The 14,391-nt window shown below is 55.5% G+C and overlaps 4 protein-coding genes across 4 annotated transcripts; 1 reads left to right on the top strand and 3 right to left on the bottom strand.

Annotated features, from left to right (window-relative positions):
* Positions 1-1,335: 1,335 nt before the first annotated feature.
* On the bottom strand, positions 1,336-2,757 carry SETTUDRAFT_35341 (uncharacterized protein; the record flags this gene model as incomplete). Its single annotated transcript, XM_008032490.1, has 2 exons — positions 1,336-2,481; positions 2,569-2,757. The coding sequence occupies 2 exons, from the start codon at positions 2,755-2,757 to the stop codon at positions 1,336-1,338; spliced, it is 1,335 nt and encodes a 444-aa protein (XP_008030681.1).
* A 1,862-nt stretch (positions 2,758-4,619) lies between these two features.
* SETTUDRAFT_143068 (uncharacterized protein) lies at positions 4,620-6,470 on the bottom strand (the record flags this gene model as incomplete). The annotated part of the gene is made up of 4 exons (XM_008032762.1): positions 6,386-6,470; positions 6,195-6,331; positions 5,517-6,132; positions 4,620-5,477 (listed from the first exon to the last, which is right to left on the bottom strand). Exons 1-4 carry the CDS (start codon positions 6,443-6,445, stop codon positions 4,620-4,622), a joined length of 1,671 nt encoding a protein of 556 aa, XP_008030953.1. The 5' UTR covers positions 6,446-6,470.
* Positions 6,471-6,857: 387 nt separating this feature from the next.
* On the bottom strand, positions 6,858-7,646 carry SETTUDRAFT_35339 (uncharacterized protein; the record flags this gene model as incomplete). The annotated part of the gene is made up of 1 exon (XM_008032489.1): positions 6,858-7,646. The coding sequence occupies one exon, from the start codon at positions 7,644-7,646 to the stop codon at positions 6,858-6,860; it is 789 nt and encodes a 262-aa protein (XP_008030680.1).
* A 3,033-nt stretch (positions 7,647-10,679) lies between these two features.
* On the top strand, positions 10,680-11,159 carry SETTUDRAFT_99308 (uncharacterized protein; the record flags this gene model as incomplete). The annotated part of the gene is made up of 1 exon (XM_008032761.1): positions 10,680-11,159. The coding sequence occupies one exon, from the start codon at positions 10,680-10,682 to the stop codon at positions 11,157-11,159; it is 480 nt and encodes a 159-aa protein (XP_008030952.1).
* Positions 11,160-14,391: the final 3,232 nt, after the last annotated feature.

Below are 14,391 nucleotides of genomic sequence, written 5' to 3'. Positions count from 1 at the left end.
CCCTATTCCTCTACAAGCTTTAAGGATCATCCTGAGTATTATGGTGGAGCTGTTTTGGTGGTCACCAACAAGCGTCAAACGAGTTCAGGATAACAAGATACAACAACAACAACAAGCCGAGCTTGAAAAGCTTCAAAAAGCCGAGCAAGCCAAGATCAAGAAGGCAGCTCGCGATTGCCAGCTTCAACTTCAAAAAGCAGCCCGTGTTGAGCGGGAGAAGGGTTGGGAGGAGACCAGAAAGCGGAAGGCTGCAGAGAAAGCCGAAAGAGAGCATCGTAGAAGCCTCCGCGACGCTGCCAAAGCTATACAATTGCCCCAATCGGGTAAGCGCAAAGCGTCAAAACCTCATAAGCCAGCTACAAAGCGTCAAAAGTGTGGTGGTGTTGCTCCAGCTGTGGTGGGAGCCGCAAGGGTTGCACGAGCTGCTCCACCGCGTAGTCGACGGCAACGACTGATAACGCCCTCCAAAAAAATTTCTGAATAAGTCAAAACTTTCGTAGGCCTGTATATAGTATAATCCTAGCTTTGCGCAATTTTATTACGATTTGTGGTGGCTCTACAGCCTCATCTTGTTGACTATATTAAGTTGTTGGGGGTGCTCAACTGGCGATGGTGCTCATCTGGTGCACGGGCACTGTAGTGCTCTTCTAAGCGGCGAATAGGGTACTTGGGTATGAATCACGTAAGAGAATAGCGCAGCTTAATTGTCCTGTGCTCTGGCCCCTTTATTTTTCCTTATTCTTTAGAGCATTTACCAACATGGTGTAAGTACGTATATAGTTGTGTATCCATATTCCGCATAGTAAGCCTACGTACCACAACAAACCGTTACAAAGGTAGATTAATTTGATTTCACGCTGCCTGTGAAGAAGATGACTGTTGTAATAGCATTGTCATCTATTTCCTTCGAACCTGGTCTAGTCTAGAGTTGAGTGAGAAATGGAAAAAAAAATAGAGACAGAGGGAGAAAGGGAGAGAAAGGCAGCAACTATACCAGCTTACTGGATTTTTTTTCAATATATATGATTAGAAAAGAGCTTGTTGTAACTAAGTTTTTTTTTAAACTTGGAAATGGGTAAGAGTATATTAGTAAATTTTGGAAAAAAAGGAAGAGAGATATAATGTAGAGAGTGTGAGTTGCATAACTACGTGTATGTATGTGTGTGTGTGTGTGTGTGTGTCGAAAAGAAAGAAAATGTATTGCCTCTTCCTCCTCTTCCCCCCTAATTACGCACACCGGAAACTACATAGAGTCTTTCTTTATTCGCATTCATCCTACCACGGCAACTCCCCACATTCTTTCTGTTTCTCTTTCCTTTCCCTTCCCTTCCTTGTTTATGATGTCCGCAGTGCCACTTCCTCAATCTTGTCGCTAGAATCGACAAGTTGACGTGCAGCGGTCTGGATTGAAATGCTTTCGCGACGCATCGTCTGGACGGCGCTTTCGAGGGTTTGAGTGCGGGAGCGCAGACGGCCGACTTCTGCGCGGAGGACGTTGATGGTTTCGGTTTGCGAGGAAGAGGCTGCAGGCGTATCTGTACCTGGTGCTGCTGGTGTGGGAGTGCGGTGTTCGGCACCTGTCACCATGGCTTCTTCTAGCACACGGATGCGTTGCTCGAGCTCCGTCTTCTCGGCTTCCCATTTCTTCTTGTCTTCTGCGCTCTGTGTTTGCAGTCTGTTGGCCATTTCCATGATGCGCATGTATTGGGCTCCGTTGGCAATCAGCTGCCGTCGGGCTTCGTCGCGGCTCTGCTGTAGCTCCTCTACCTGGCCCTCCATGGTTGCGACTTGGGCTTGGAGCTTTTCCTTCTCGTCTGTCAGGGTGTTGATTTCCACATCGGTTACTTCAAACTTCTTTTCGAGCGTCGCGCACTTGGTTTTCTGGCGCTCTAGCTTCTGCAGCAGATTGTCGTATTCGCGCTGGAGGGTTCGGAATTCCAATGTCTTGACGGTGACTTGGTGTTGCAGGTCCTGTAACAGAGTACTGTGTGCGGAAGGATGGGCAGTCGTGATAGGTGGAGTCATCGAAGGCAAGCTTTGGGAGCTTGAAAAGTTCAGTGAGGATGGCGAAGGCAGTAGCTTCGAATGTATAGACTGCGGAGCTTGTATTGGAGGTGACTGTGGAGGTATATAGACGTTCCCAGAAGGCATTGTGGTCTGGTGTGGTGAGTTTCCGACAATTGTGGCCACCATGCCATACGGATTCCTTCTGAGATCCTCCGACGGGGCATTAGAGCGCAGGAATTGGCCATAATCTTGGTGAAGTGGGTGATGCCTTGTCGGTGGAGATTGCTCTTCGCGTTCCTCAAGGTAGTGCTGGGATCTTCGCATATTTGGCGAGTCGTCGGGTGGAGTTTGTGATCTTGGGCTGCGCGACGATCTTTGCTCTACGTGCTCCTGCAGTCGGAGATTACTCTCATGCACGAGATCTAGAGCCCATTGCAGTGACTCCTCAAACTTAGGATGGCTAGACTCGGGCGGCTATTGCATCATATCAGCATTGTCATGGCTCTGGCAGATGCTGACATTACTTGAATAACAAGTATAGGCCTCTGTCAGCCCACTTACCCTGTACGAGCCTCGTTGCTCTGTTCGCGTTAGATCTTTGAGTCTATCGACGAACAAACTCAGATCTGTAACAAGCTTGCGTATTAACGAACGTGAATTTGAGCATACCTGGCCCTTGCAGTGAGGTGGACAACAAGTTACTGACCCTACTGCAGACACTGGCGTCAGTTCATAGAAGGGTAGTTGCATCCATGGAGTCTCGTGCAGGAACAAAACGACAATGGGAGAACGAAGAATGTCGTCAAGTTGATTCCAAGCGGCGCGGTTCGACCCTCACGGCCTCCCTTGTCCGGCAGCTTTCCCCGCTCCCGCCACAATCCGGCTTGTATGCTCACGACGGGCCTACTCCAGGCTATCCAATCCTGCCGCCGCTTCTCACTTCCTCATATATCGTTTCAGCAGATCCCATCACTTCCAGTTCCTCTCAGTGTTGGCCTCCGCCGCAAGCACTCGAACTGCTGCATGGGTCGAAACGCAGATCTCACTCTCTCATCGAGGTTTTTGAGCATCGGCCTAGGCCAGGTACTCAAGGCTTTCATACAGGTACAACCGTCTCTTTTCGGTATAGGCTTTGCGAGCTTGGACATGATTACTATCCGTGTGGTGTTCGTTCTATCCCAGTGACAGAATGGCAGCTCGCTCATCCATACTAGTCGCTGAAACGATTACAGAGCCCTCAACAATCTATTCGCGAATTCCTCAACTAAACGCCACTTCCCCACCTAGCGAGCCGGCCGTGAATCCTGGTCCTGACCTTCTCTTGACACGGCCTCGTGCCATTCGCGCCCGTGAATTGCTTTTTGGGCAATATTAGCGGTGATGGATTTCAAAGACTGTAGTCAGCCTCTCCCAGGCCATGCAAGCGCCGAGAGATTACTAACAGAGGTGAACCTTGTAAAAAATGGGGTTTCAAAAAGGCGAGAAGTGATGTGCGTCGACTTGGCAGCCGTACAGGATGCTTGGGCATAGAACCTCTGTCCGGGATAATTCAAGTATTGCAATGAGAATACATGTAAATAATCAAACTGTAACGCACATCAAGCAGGCAGTGGTGTATTCAGTGTGACGTATCAACTGAAGTGGAGGTCAGGACTGTGAAGCGTCCATGTACACAAAGGGCCGCAGCAGTAGACCAACACTTGGCCAGCGCCACAACCGTATCTGATCCTGTTTGCACTCGGAAAATTCGGGGCAAAGGAAAGCCAAGTCTGAGCAAACGAGGCTAGCAGAGAAAAAGGACAAAAGGGCTTTGGTGTGCGGGCTAATTCAAGGAACGAGGGCTGGTGTACTGCTTCGAGTGCAGAATCCTCGGCAGCACCGTGCCGACAGAGGCGAGGGGAGTTTGGAGAGGTGTGAAATGCCCGCAAAGGCAATTCCTGCACACAAAGACATCATGTCGTGTGGGGGAGGACTGCTGAGTAAGACGGATGGATAATTGTTGGTAATGATGAGTGCTACCTTCTACGAGATTAGCGCGGGTTAGTCAGTCGGAATCGTACAAGGTCCTCGCGAGCCCTGGTCATGCCATGTACGGAAGCGATACCGAAACATGGCATACCCTGGGCCTTGGGCCCCTGTGCATTCCTGTAAAGGCCGGGATGCCGCGAATCTTGCAGCCTCAGGGGCGACCCTCTTGCAACACGCAGTTAGTTATACCCGGATGTTTGCTGTTGATGTGCTGTAACCTGTATGCAGCCAGCACACTGCGCATGTGAGGCATATTGGGCCGTGCTATGGCTGATGCAGTACAAATCATAATCAGCTACGGCCGTACGGCACAGCAATGTCATGATCATCAGGCTTCCTTGGGCGAAGACCCCGGTCAGATACAACGCCCACCCGCGCTTGTATGGATCCCCACAGATGCTGGCTCCTGTCGCTGTTTGCTCGAGTAATTACCATGTTTTAGGCCTCCAGTGTTTTAATACTCCAAAGTCGCATTCGTCCCGGAACAGAAGAGTGCCAGGACCAAACAGGTGTGCGTGAAGTCAATGTAACTTTTCCACCGGTGAAGGAGAGTTGCATGCAGCTGCGGCTGGCCATTCACCGTCCTACTCGCGCCAAGCCGCCGTGTCACCTCCACCATCTATTACGTGCATCCCAACATCCCGCGCGATCACTCGAAGACGATCTTCAACCCAAAGCTTCTCCCTCGCAACCACCTCCCTTTCAATCTTCTGCATCGTCTGCAGCTCATCCAGAATTCCCTGCAAGATGGACGTGCATGCATCGACCATGGATGCAATGCTGGAACCGGGCGTCGGAGGCGCCAGCCTTTCCAAATCGCGAGCAAACACCGTCAACTTTCGCATCAGCGCCGCCGTCTCGGCCTCCCAAGAATCTCCCAGGCCCTCGATAGTTCCAAGGGCCGCGTTTCCCCCAGCATGGCCACTCCGAACGGACCGTATTTCCTGAACCCACTGCATCCATTGCTCGAAATCTACCACAAGACGCTGTAAACGTCCACCTGGCTCAACTAACGAAGGAAGCTCGTGGAGCGGCTCCGAGAGAATTTGAACATGTTCGACCAGGCCTGCAGTCGAGTCGCCAGTGCTCCATTCAAGCAACGATTGGAGGTTCTTTTGTTCTTGGCCAGCGCGCTCATTTTCGAGCATGACCTGATATAAACTGGCCACCTCGTTGAACTTTGTGTGTAAAGCACGCTTTGCGCTCTGCTCCCAATGCCGGCTTACATGTGCAGAAGTCTGATGCAAGAGATGGAGTTGCAGTAGTTCCGACTGGAGAGAGGCTATCTCTGGAGGAATCGAATGGGATGCAGGCTGGGGAGCGGGGTTGATGAACGTCGAGGTAGGGGCTTTGCCCGTTTTCCGTGGTGTAAAGTGTTGCTGAAGAGTGCTGAAAGCTGGTCGGCTGGTCTTTTTGGGTTCCTCTACTGCAGACTCTTTCCGCTTTGGCGGAGCCGCAACCTGCTCTTCTGTCTTGGGCACCGCAGCACTGCCCGTGGCGCCAGCTAATGCCTCTGGCCTTGCTCTAGTACTTATTGCGCGTCCCAACCCTGTAGTTCTGGCTGAGGTTTTGGCTGTGCTGGGTAGTGCATCTGCAAATGCAGTGCTGGCCTTTGAGCCACGGCCTGGCGCTGCCAACAGGGATTTTGGGCGGTCCAGGTTAGATTTGGCAGGATCCCGTCGTGCGGCTGATATAGTGCTAGTCGACTGTGTGCGAGCGTGACCACCCAGTCTTGATGGCTGAGCAGTCTGGGATGTCGACGCTGGCTTCCGCAGCGATTGAGATCGACCCAGCCCGACCTTTGGGGGCTCAGCGGGCTTGCTTACTGCAGCGGGCGGACGCATAGAGCGTGATCCGGCCTTGTCGTTGGGAGCAGCCAGTTGAGTCGAAGGGGTGCCATTTTGGTACATTGATCGTAGACGAGGCCGCCCAGTCGCCGGGGCTGGAGCGTGTCCTTCTTGCGCCGGGGATGCAGCGTTTGGCGGTGCCTGGGCGTCACTTGACGTGTTTCCCGTATTCACCGCATTCGAATCCAGACCAGAAGGTTCTGGAAGGATACTCGAACGCGTATTGTACCTGTGCTGACCAGGCTGAGGACTGTGTGCAGGGTAGCAGTTAGTTTAGTGCATTTAGGGGGTGTTGACAATGAATGTACACACAGCAAGCTGCGGGGCTTTCCGCCGTCCGCATCACATTGCGGCGGCTGCGGTCTGCTCAGCTGAGGACGCGTTATACCAGTTACATGGTGGTGTGTCGTATTCTGATCGCCTTCAGCGGAAATGACGGCCCCAAGATTCTGCCAGCTGTTAGGTCTTACCATGTCACAAGGGCGATATTATGTAGCAATTACCCGGGATCGTGGAGGCGCAGCGCTGATTCTTCCTATTTGCGAGGCAGGCTTAGCAGTCATCTTGGGGGAAAAACGACACTGTCGCGGATGGGCTGAGCTGAGCTGGTGGTGTCAAAGGAATGTGCTAACACGAGACATGAGGTGTCACGGTGTTTACAGGCCAAAGCTCGGGGCACATGGCGCTATGCCCGAAATGGCCTGTGCGGGTTATCGATAGCTGTTAGGGATGAGCATGGCCTGAGATTACATGAATGATTCGTAAAAGGTTCGTGATCTAATTGTACCTAAGCTGACTGCCTGACACAATGCTTACTTCGTGATGCGGTTCTCCCAACTATTGCACGGCGGATTCCCCTTTTCGCCAAAGCACCGCCGCATATCCTCTTTGGTAAGGCCGGGCTACCCGCATTTGATGATCGAAGGACCGTAGCCATAGAGTGGGAGCAGGTGCCTCGTTCGGCCCCATGTCTGCTCACAAGCTGCCACGGCGAGCTGGGAAGGCGACTCCCTCGATAGCAGCATAGTCGACAAACCAGCTTACGCGATCTGCACCCTTGAGATTGACCAAGCCGCACGGCAGCTGCTGGCCCTCGTCGGTATCGAATATCTTGCGCATAATGTCCTTCTTTCCCGCGCCAGTCGCAACAAAGGCGATCTTAAGTCCGTGTTGCGCGACCGGGAGTGAAATGGTGATACGTTTCGGTGGAGGCTTCGGAGAATCGGAGATGGGGAGGACCCAGGCTTCGGTTTCGCGTAAAAGGTCAGAGCCAGGGAACAGGCTACACGTGTGTCCGTCCGGTCCACAGCCCAAGAGAAGCAGGTCGAAGAGCGGCAGTTTGACGCTGTCGCGCGCGGCAAAGACGCTGACCAGGGTCTTTTCGTACTGGTCGGCCAGCTCTTGCACATCATCAAGGTATTTGACGTCGATGGGGTGGACCTTGGGGGTGCCCAAGTCTGCGGGTATCTTGTCCAGGAGCTCCTCCTTGACCAGCCGGTGGTTGCTGTCTTCGTGGTCGAGGGGCACGGCGCGCTCGTCGGCGTAGAAGATTTCCCACTTGTCGAACTGGATTCTTCCTTCGCCATTCGTCTCCTTTAGCAGCGCCTGCGCAAGCGTTTTGGGCAGCGAGCCGCCGGAGACGGCGACACGAAAGACGTGATGACGCTCGAGCGCGGCATTCTGCGCATCGAGCACATAGGTGCGCAGGCTCGGAGCCAGCTCGGCGGTGCCTTGGAAGGCGTATAGATTCGGCGGCTTTCCCATTATGCAGAGAGATGTGTGTACTGGGTGTTGGTGGAGTGAAGTTTGCAGGCGCGCAGTGGAGGGGTCGACCTGGTGGTGGGGCAATGTGTCGGTATTTCGCAGCGGGCCAGTGACGATTACTGCGATAGTGACGTGGGGAGCGCCTTTTGCACCGACTCAATGCAAGGCGACACTGGCACTGGGGGAGAAGGGCGTAGGTGAAGAAAAAAACGATGGCGGCGGGTGGCTATCAGGGTTGATTTGACGTCGCACATGGGGCCTCGATACAGACGTCCATTTTGAGCCAGCCGTGCAGCTGTTTTGCGGCCGACATCGCCATTTTGCGCCCTGGTCTGGCGCGTTTTGCGCGATTATCGAGGACTATCGCAGGGCGCCAGAACAAGACGTGCCAGAAGCTTTGGAGAGAAGGTCAAGAGGCTGCAGCAGACGTGCGTACTATGTATATGTTCCCATATAGCACACTGCACATGACCGTCACTATCGACGCCACCAATGGATGCTGTCTAGCTCATGGGGGGAAGCATTCGAGTCTAGCCCACGACTTGGTCACGTGCCCACACCGCTCTGTTGCCGTAAGCCCTGTAGGGTTGCACCACCCCCTCTTCAACAAACACAGTGAGACTCGGTCAATTGCAGCGAGCGAGGGGGTGTTTGGCGCGCCGATGCTGTGCTTACAGCTTACCTACATGTACATGCTTTCCGCCGCAATCCGTGGATCTGCCCCCACAATCGGAGCCTCGGATGCCGGGTGTGGCATGAGGGCGAGGTGGACGTGCAAAGTAGGCTCCCATGCTTACTTGTTCACCCCACCGCAACACTTGTGTAGGCCTTCCACGGAACCCTTGGAGGAAAAAAAAAGTCGGACAAACTACACACTTGTCCCGTGCACATGGTTTGGAAGGGCAATGTCCCACGTTGCATGTCCGAGCAGCCAGAACCATGTCGACCTGCTTGATTTGCTTTTTATCTGGTGCAGGAGAAAAAGCAACGGCATTGTCCCAACGGGGATTGGCCATGTGGCCCAATATTGCGGTCTACGTTGGGACCCGTCACACCTCAGCGGCTGCGTGTAAGAGATCCGAACCAGATGTTGCTCTTGTTTGCTGCTGAGCTGGAGCTGCGCGGCGATTTCTGAGTGGCTGCAAAACAAACAAGCCTGGGATTTAGTAGACGCGATTGCGAGTTTATTTGCTTTGTCTACTACTTGATCACGTTGCTATCGAATGGGTTTCGAGCCTGGCCCCTTGCGAGACAGGGTGGCAGCTCCACACTCGAATGAGCGATTGCCACAAGACGCCGTGCAGTTTCGGCTTGGGGTGGGTTGGAATGGGCATCAATGTGCCTAGTCATAAGGGAGCGTCTCGGCCTGAGCCATGCAACGCACCGTGGGTGGATGGCGATCCATCCAACCCTGAGGAGGGCACCGTGCACGCTCGCCCTCGTCTTTTCTTGTTTGCCGTTGCGCTGGTCCGACGCCGACGACGACGACGACGACGACGACTACGACGACTGCCCACTCACTGCCACCGCCGCACCCCCCCTCCCCCGTCGCCGCCGCCGTGCTGCGCCGGCTTGGCTACGTGGCTCTCACACGTTCCTCGTGCGTTGCTTACAGCTGACTGTGTATGTGTGTGTGTGACTGTGTCGGCGTCCCCTGGCACAGCCTCCACCGCCGTTGCTCAGCAACCCACGGATTGCGCAACCACCGACCGCACATGTACGCATGTACGCATGTACGTACATACATACATACACACACACATGCCGGCCCATCCCTCTCCTCCGGACTCGTGCGGCCCTCGCAATCCGCTGCCTGCCTACCCAATTGTCCGCGTGCCCAGCCCGCCGGCCCTCTCGCCATGGCCCATCGTCTCGCGCGCCATCTCTCCTGACCTCTGCATGCGGCATATTTGGTGCTAGCTATGGCTTCCATCATGTACCGCGGGTTTCTGCGACCACGACCACGCTCCTCGTAGCGTTTGTTGCCCATTGTCGGTGTCTCAGCGGGCCGAACCGTTGGCTTGCGGTCTAGATTCATGGCCGTGAACACCAGGTCACGTTGCAAGGAACTACTTTGGACATGCGAGGCCCCTGCTCGTTTAGCACCGCCTTAGCAGCAACAAAGCACGCCAGACCACTACACATACGCTGCTCCCATATCAAATGCTAGTACACGCCTTGTAACACCACGCCCGCGCAGTAATGGCTCACGCCCTCTCGACATAGCACCCACAGTGGCTGCCGCAATCCATGCTCCGAAACATCCCCACCACCTAATCAAAGGTGCCACGGTGCAAGACACATGTCCCCTGCTGCCGTCGGCCCCCGGGTCTTGCGTTTCAAGAAGATAACAAACGACGCTGGCCCCCGGTGACTCAGCCGGACGAAACCTTGCCTCGCCCTCCGGAGAGATTCTGCTTCTCTTCCCCCCCCCTCCCCCCATGATGGCTGTTGTGAGGTTGCATGCCGACGTGGACCTGCATGTACATGCTGCTCCCAGCGTTCAACTTTGGGCCAAGCGTGCAAGCGTGCAAAGCGTGGTTTCAGTTGCTGGGGACGGGCGATGCAACAAGGCAAATTGGCCATGTGCGATCGCGATGTGCAGAGCGTGTGTGTGCAGCGGGTGTGGGTGGAGGTGGAGGGCGCGACGTGGGTCCGACGATTGGCTTTGGGTGCGGGGCAGGCGCAGGTGTGTGTGTGTGGGTGCTGGTGCAGGTGCAGGTGGTGCAGGTGCTCGGGCGGCGGGCTGCAAGGGAAGCCGCGATCGAGACCACGACCCTGGATCGCGCCTTTTTGGGCAGTTGCAGCGCGCTCCCAAGGCAGTCACGGCCGGCCAGGGGAGGCAGTCGCACGCCCCAGCCACACGCCAATCACTCGCCGCCCCCCGAGCCCGGCGTCGTCGAGCTGGCCGGGCTGCGAGTGGCCGATCGGCCATCGAACGACGGCCGGGGAGCATATAGCCAACTGCGATCCCTCTACAGCCTGCTGATTCACGCCCCCCGTCATCCTCAGCGAACATCCACACAGCAGACCATGACGGCACATCACGCTCCTCCCGCTGCCCTCTCCACCTCTACTCCCTTTTGCTACTTCAGCATCGTCCCGGCCGCCCACTTCTCTGTCGAGACGCCCACGCAGAGCCCCGTGTCCGAGTACTCGGCCTGCACTCCCTCAGACCCCACCAACCCGCTGCTGGCCTACAGACCCGTGCCGCCGTCCTTCATGTCGGCCTCGGCGGATGCCTCGCGCGTGCTGCAGCTGCAGACAGACGCTGCCCATCGCCCGGCCGCCGACCCTCTGCAGCCCCAGCACCGCGCCTCGAGCGCCTCGTCGGATGCCTCCAACTGCTCGTCGTCGTCGTCTTCGTCGGCCTCGAGCAGTGGCCTCAGTTCGCCCGCTACCCTGTCGTGCTGCCGCTGCCGCCGCGAGTGCCTCGCCAACATGTACCAAATTGGCACCAACCGCTACTACTGCAGCCACTGCGCTAGAATGACTGGCTACAGCGCTGGCTGAGGCTTGTCGCCCATCCGCCCCACACTGCTCGTTGCAAGTACACATACACACACACATATATATATATACGCCCATGGCACTGGCCAACCCTACGCCGTTGTCGACATGGATCCTGTCACATGCACCACTACAAACACGTACATTGCCGTCTGCGTACCCGGCCCTGGAAACAATCGCACCAAAAAAAATCAGAGGACGCCGTTTTTCAAGCGCCAATAGACCACAGCAAGAGAGATGGAATGATAGAGAGAGAGAGAGAGAGTTAGACAGGAGCATGGCAAGAAAAGGCAGGCACGAGAAAGGCAGGCAAGAGGAAAAGGCGACTTGCAGCGCATTTTGGCGCTGCCCAACAAAGCCAACGTCTTGAGGGCGTGGGCAAGGGGAACCTGGACAGGAAGGGCGTAGCGTGCGGAACATGGAAAAAACCGAAGCTGGCCTTTGCACCCTCTGTATTCCGGCGCATTCGCTGAGTGGTTTGATGATTTGAGAATACGATACCCCCCGAGCGTCGTGTAGGATAGCATAGCCAATGTGAAGCTAGAGCAATATGGAATGCCCCGAGGCAGTAAAAATTTGTTTTTTGCACTGGAGATTGCACTGTGACAGCCGCGTGAGCCGGCGAATATTAACAGGGGATCGGCGATGTCAGTCACGGACAGGCTAGCGAGTCGAAGCAGCTAGCGACCGGTTCTTGGTGGAGCAGCCATAAACAAAGTGCAGCAAGAGAGAGAGAGAGAGAGTGTGTGTGTGTGTGTGTCTGTACCTGCCAAGACGCGCAGCGAGCATCTTTTTTCGGAAGTTGACCAAGCCCCATGCAAAGGCATCACCGGAGCACACTAGCCATCAACGGCCATAGTGTGTGAGGGAGGCGGGCGATATTTTTTTGGTTTCGACACCAACATGCATCGACGCGTCAAACAAGTTGCGTCAATGGCGGGCGGGCAGTCACGTCAGGATGAAGGCGTGATGAAACAAGAGCATGCCTGTGTGCCGCGGCTGCAAGAACAAGGCCAGCCGCCAACCGCCAGCCTTGCCAGCTGCCCTGTCGCTGTTTGTGCCGCGCGCCACCAAAGGGCACCACCCTGACCCCACCGTTCCCCCAATCTATCGCGGTGCAGCCTCTTGACCATGGCGTACGTTGCCTTGCAGCTGTGGCGTGCATATTGTTTCTCCCCCGAGCGCAGCTCCCCTTTGCCCATGTTTCAATAGCCATTGCCGCTACACCTCGACGCTTCGAGGCTATACGCATACGGTTCGAGCGGCCATGGTCTCTTTGTCGCCGATAATCCACTAGACTGCTGCTGAAGGCCGAGCAGTCACAGTCATGTCACGGTGCTACGGCACTCACCGTCGTCGTCGTCGTCGTCGCACCTGGAGGCGAGGGCCCAAAGACAGGGCAACACGACCAGGCTCCATGATGACATGCGCTAGAGGGATGCGCACGCACAATCATGGCGTATATGCAAGCAACTGGTCCTGATCGCCACACACGCCCTTTGGATTAATTGTGGGTATGCGAATTGTGAAAATCCGATTACCCTCGATGCGCAGAACAGATGGATCAGGCCCAGGTGGGTACTGGCCCTGCAAGATGAGCGGCCCCCAACTCGCTACGCTGCCTTGTGGGTGGGTGCATGGTGATTTTTTTCCTTCTTCTCTCTTTCTCTCTTTTCAGGTTATTTCTTCTTTCTTTCGGAAATTCTAATCTCGCTCGCCATCAGATAAGGACCTTGCTTCTTTCCGGTCATGCACCTTGGTTTTGCTATTAACAAGCGTTGGCGGGAAATTTCGCTGCGCCATGCAGCACACACACACACTGATTATACCGAGTCAATATAACAAACATGCTTTCGGAGTCCGACCTGGGGGAAATGGCGAAATCGAGAGATCGAAGAGATCGAAAAGATCGCAAACCACCCTCTTCAAAGGAGACAAGCGCTCAAGGTCACTGGGTGCCCTCCGCGGCCCGTCGTTGGCTGCTTGGGCCGCCCCCAGACAAGTCAAGCAGCAGACTAAGGGCCCAAACTGGGTTTGGCCAGCACGCGTAGCAGCTGTTCAGTTTACACTACTGCTGCTCTGCCAATTAAGGTTCTGGGTATCGAGATTGACATGGCTTTTCTATCCACACCTATTATGCACGCAATGCTACGCGTAGGGGGGGAAGCAGGCAGAAGCGGGCGTGCCCTGGACGTCACGTGCATGCGCGCCTGTCTCTCCCTCCGCCAGCATGGCCATGGACCGGGTCGACAGCCATGGTGCTTTTCGCACTGGGTCGCGGGACGCATGGACAGCATCCTGTCATAGGGTCTCAACGGTGTCTGAGAGTTGCAGCTGGCATGTTCCTCGCTCGACAGCACCAGATCAAGCTGATAGACCAGAGCTCCGTAGCTGTGCACGCTTCGCTGTTAGGGTTGGCACGGCAAATGGCCCTCCACTCACAACCTCGCCCTCGTATCCCCGCTAGTCCCCTTGCGGCCGCCAAGCCGCGCCCTTTCTTTTCGCGCCCTGACACTTGGTCCGCGGAGCTCGTCCAAACCACCACCACCACTACCCCCCTCATCGACGATGCAGCCAGCGCCCATCGAAGATCTCCCGTACACCATGGGGCCTTTTTCTCCTTTTGCGCATCTTCTCCTCCGCCTCCTTCCCGCTCTCGGCGCACGTACACGCCCTTCCGTCCCTTTGGTCACGCTGCCCAAAAAAATCCCATGTGCATGGTGCCAGGTCTCTCGTACTGCACCTGCACCCACTCCACCTAAACCCTACACCATACTCGTTCCATCGCGGCTCTGATTTTCCCGTATCCCCATCAGCCTGACCACATCGCGATAAGCCCTTGACCCCATATATCCGCTCGTCTAGACTTCTGACACCATGTGCACCGGCATACCCGCACCGACGATGCGCAAATCTTCCTCTCACTCTCTGCCTCCCCACTCGCGCAATCGACGATGCTGAATTTTTCACCACACTACACCCATCAACCTTGTGGTCAGTCGATCAGGTCTCTCTATGCATACCATCGAGTCGATGGCGGGCGAGCACAAGTGCGACCAACGCGCCTGGCTACCTGTCTGTCCCATAGCCCGCTGCTCGCCGCCCGCCCGTCCGCCCGTCCACCCATCCGCTCGCTCTTGACATGTGTTGCCGCGCCCCCACTTCGGGAGTTTTAACAAGTCCCCCATCCGCGCCCCAGCCCAAACCTAATCCCAAGTGCTGGTGCTGGTGCTAC

This window comes from Exserohilum turcica (genome assembly GCF_000359705.1).
Source record: "Exserohilum turcica Et28A unplaced genomic scaffold SETTUscaffold_8, whole genome shotgun sequence".
NCBI classification, from domain to species: domain Eukaryota; kingdom Fungi; phylum Ascomycota; class Dothideomycetes; order Pleosporales; family Pleosporaceae; genus Exserohilum; species Exserohilum turcicum.
The sequence above is the reverse complement of the archived record's forward strand: the minus strand, read 5'-3'. Positions and strand labels throughout refer to the sequence as shown.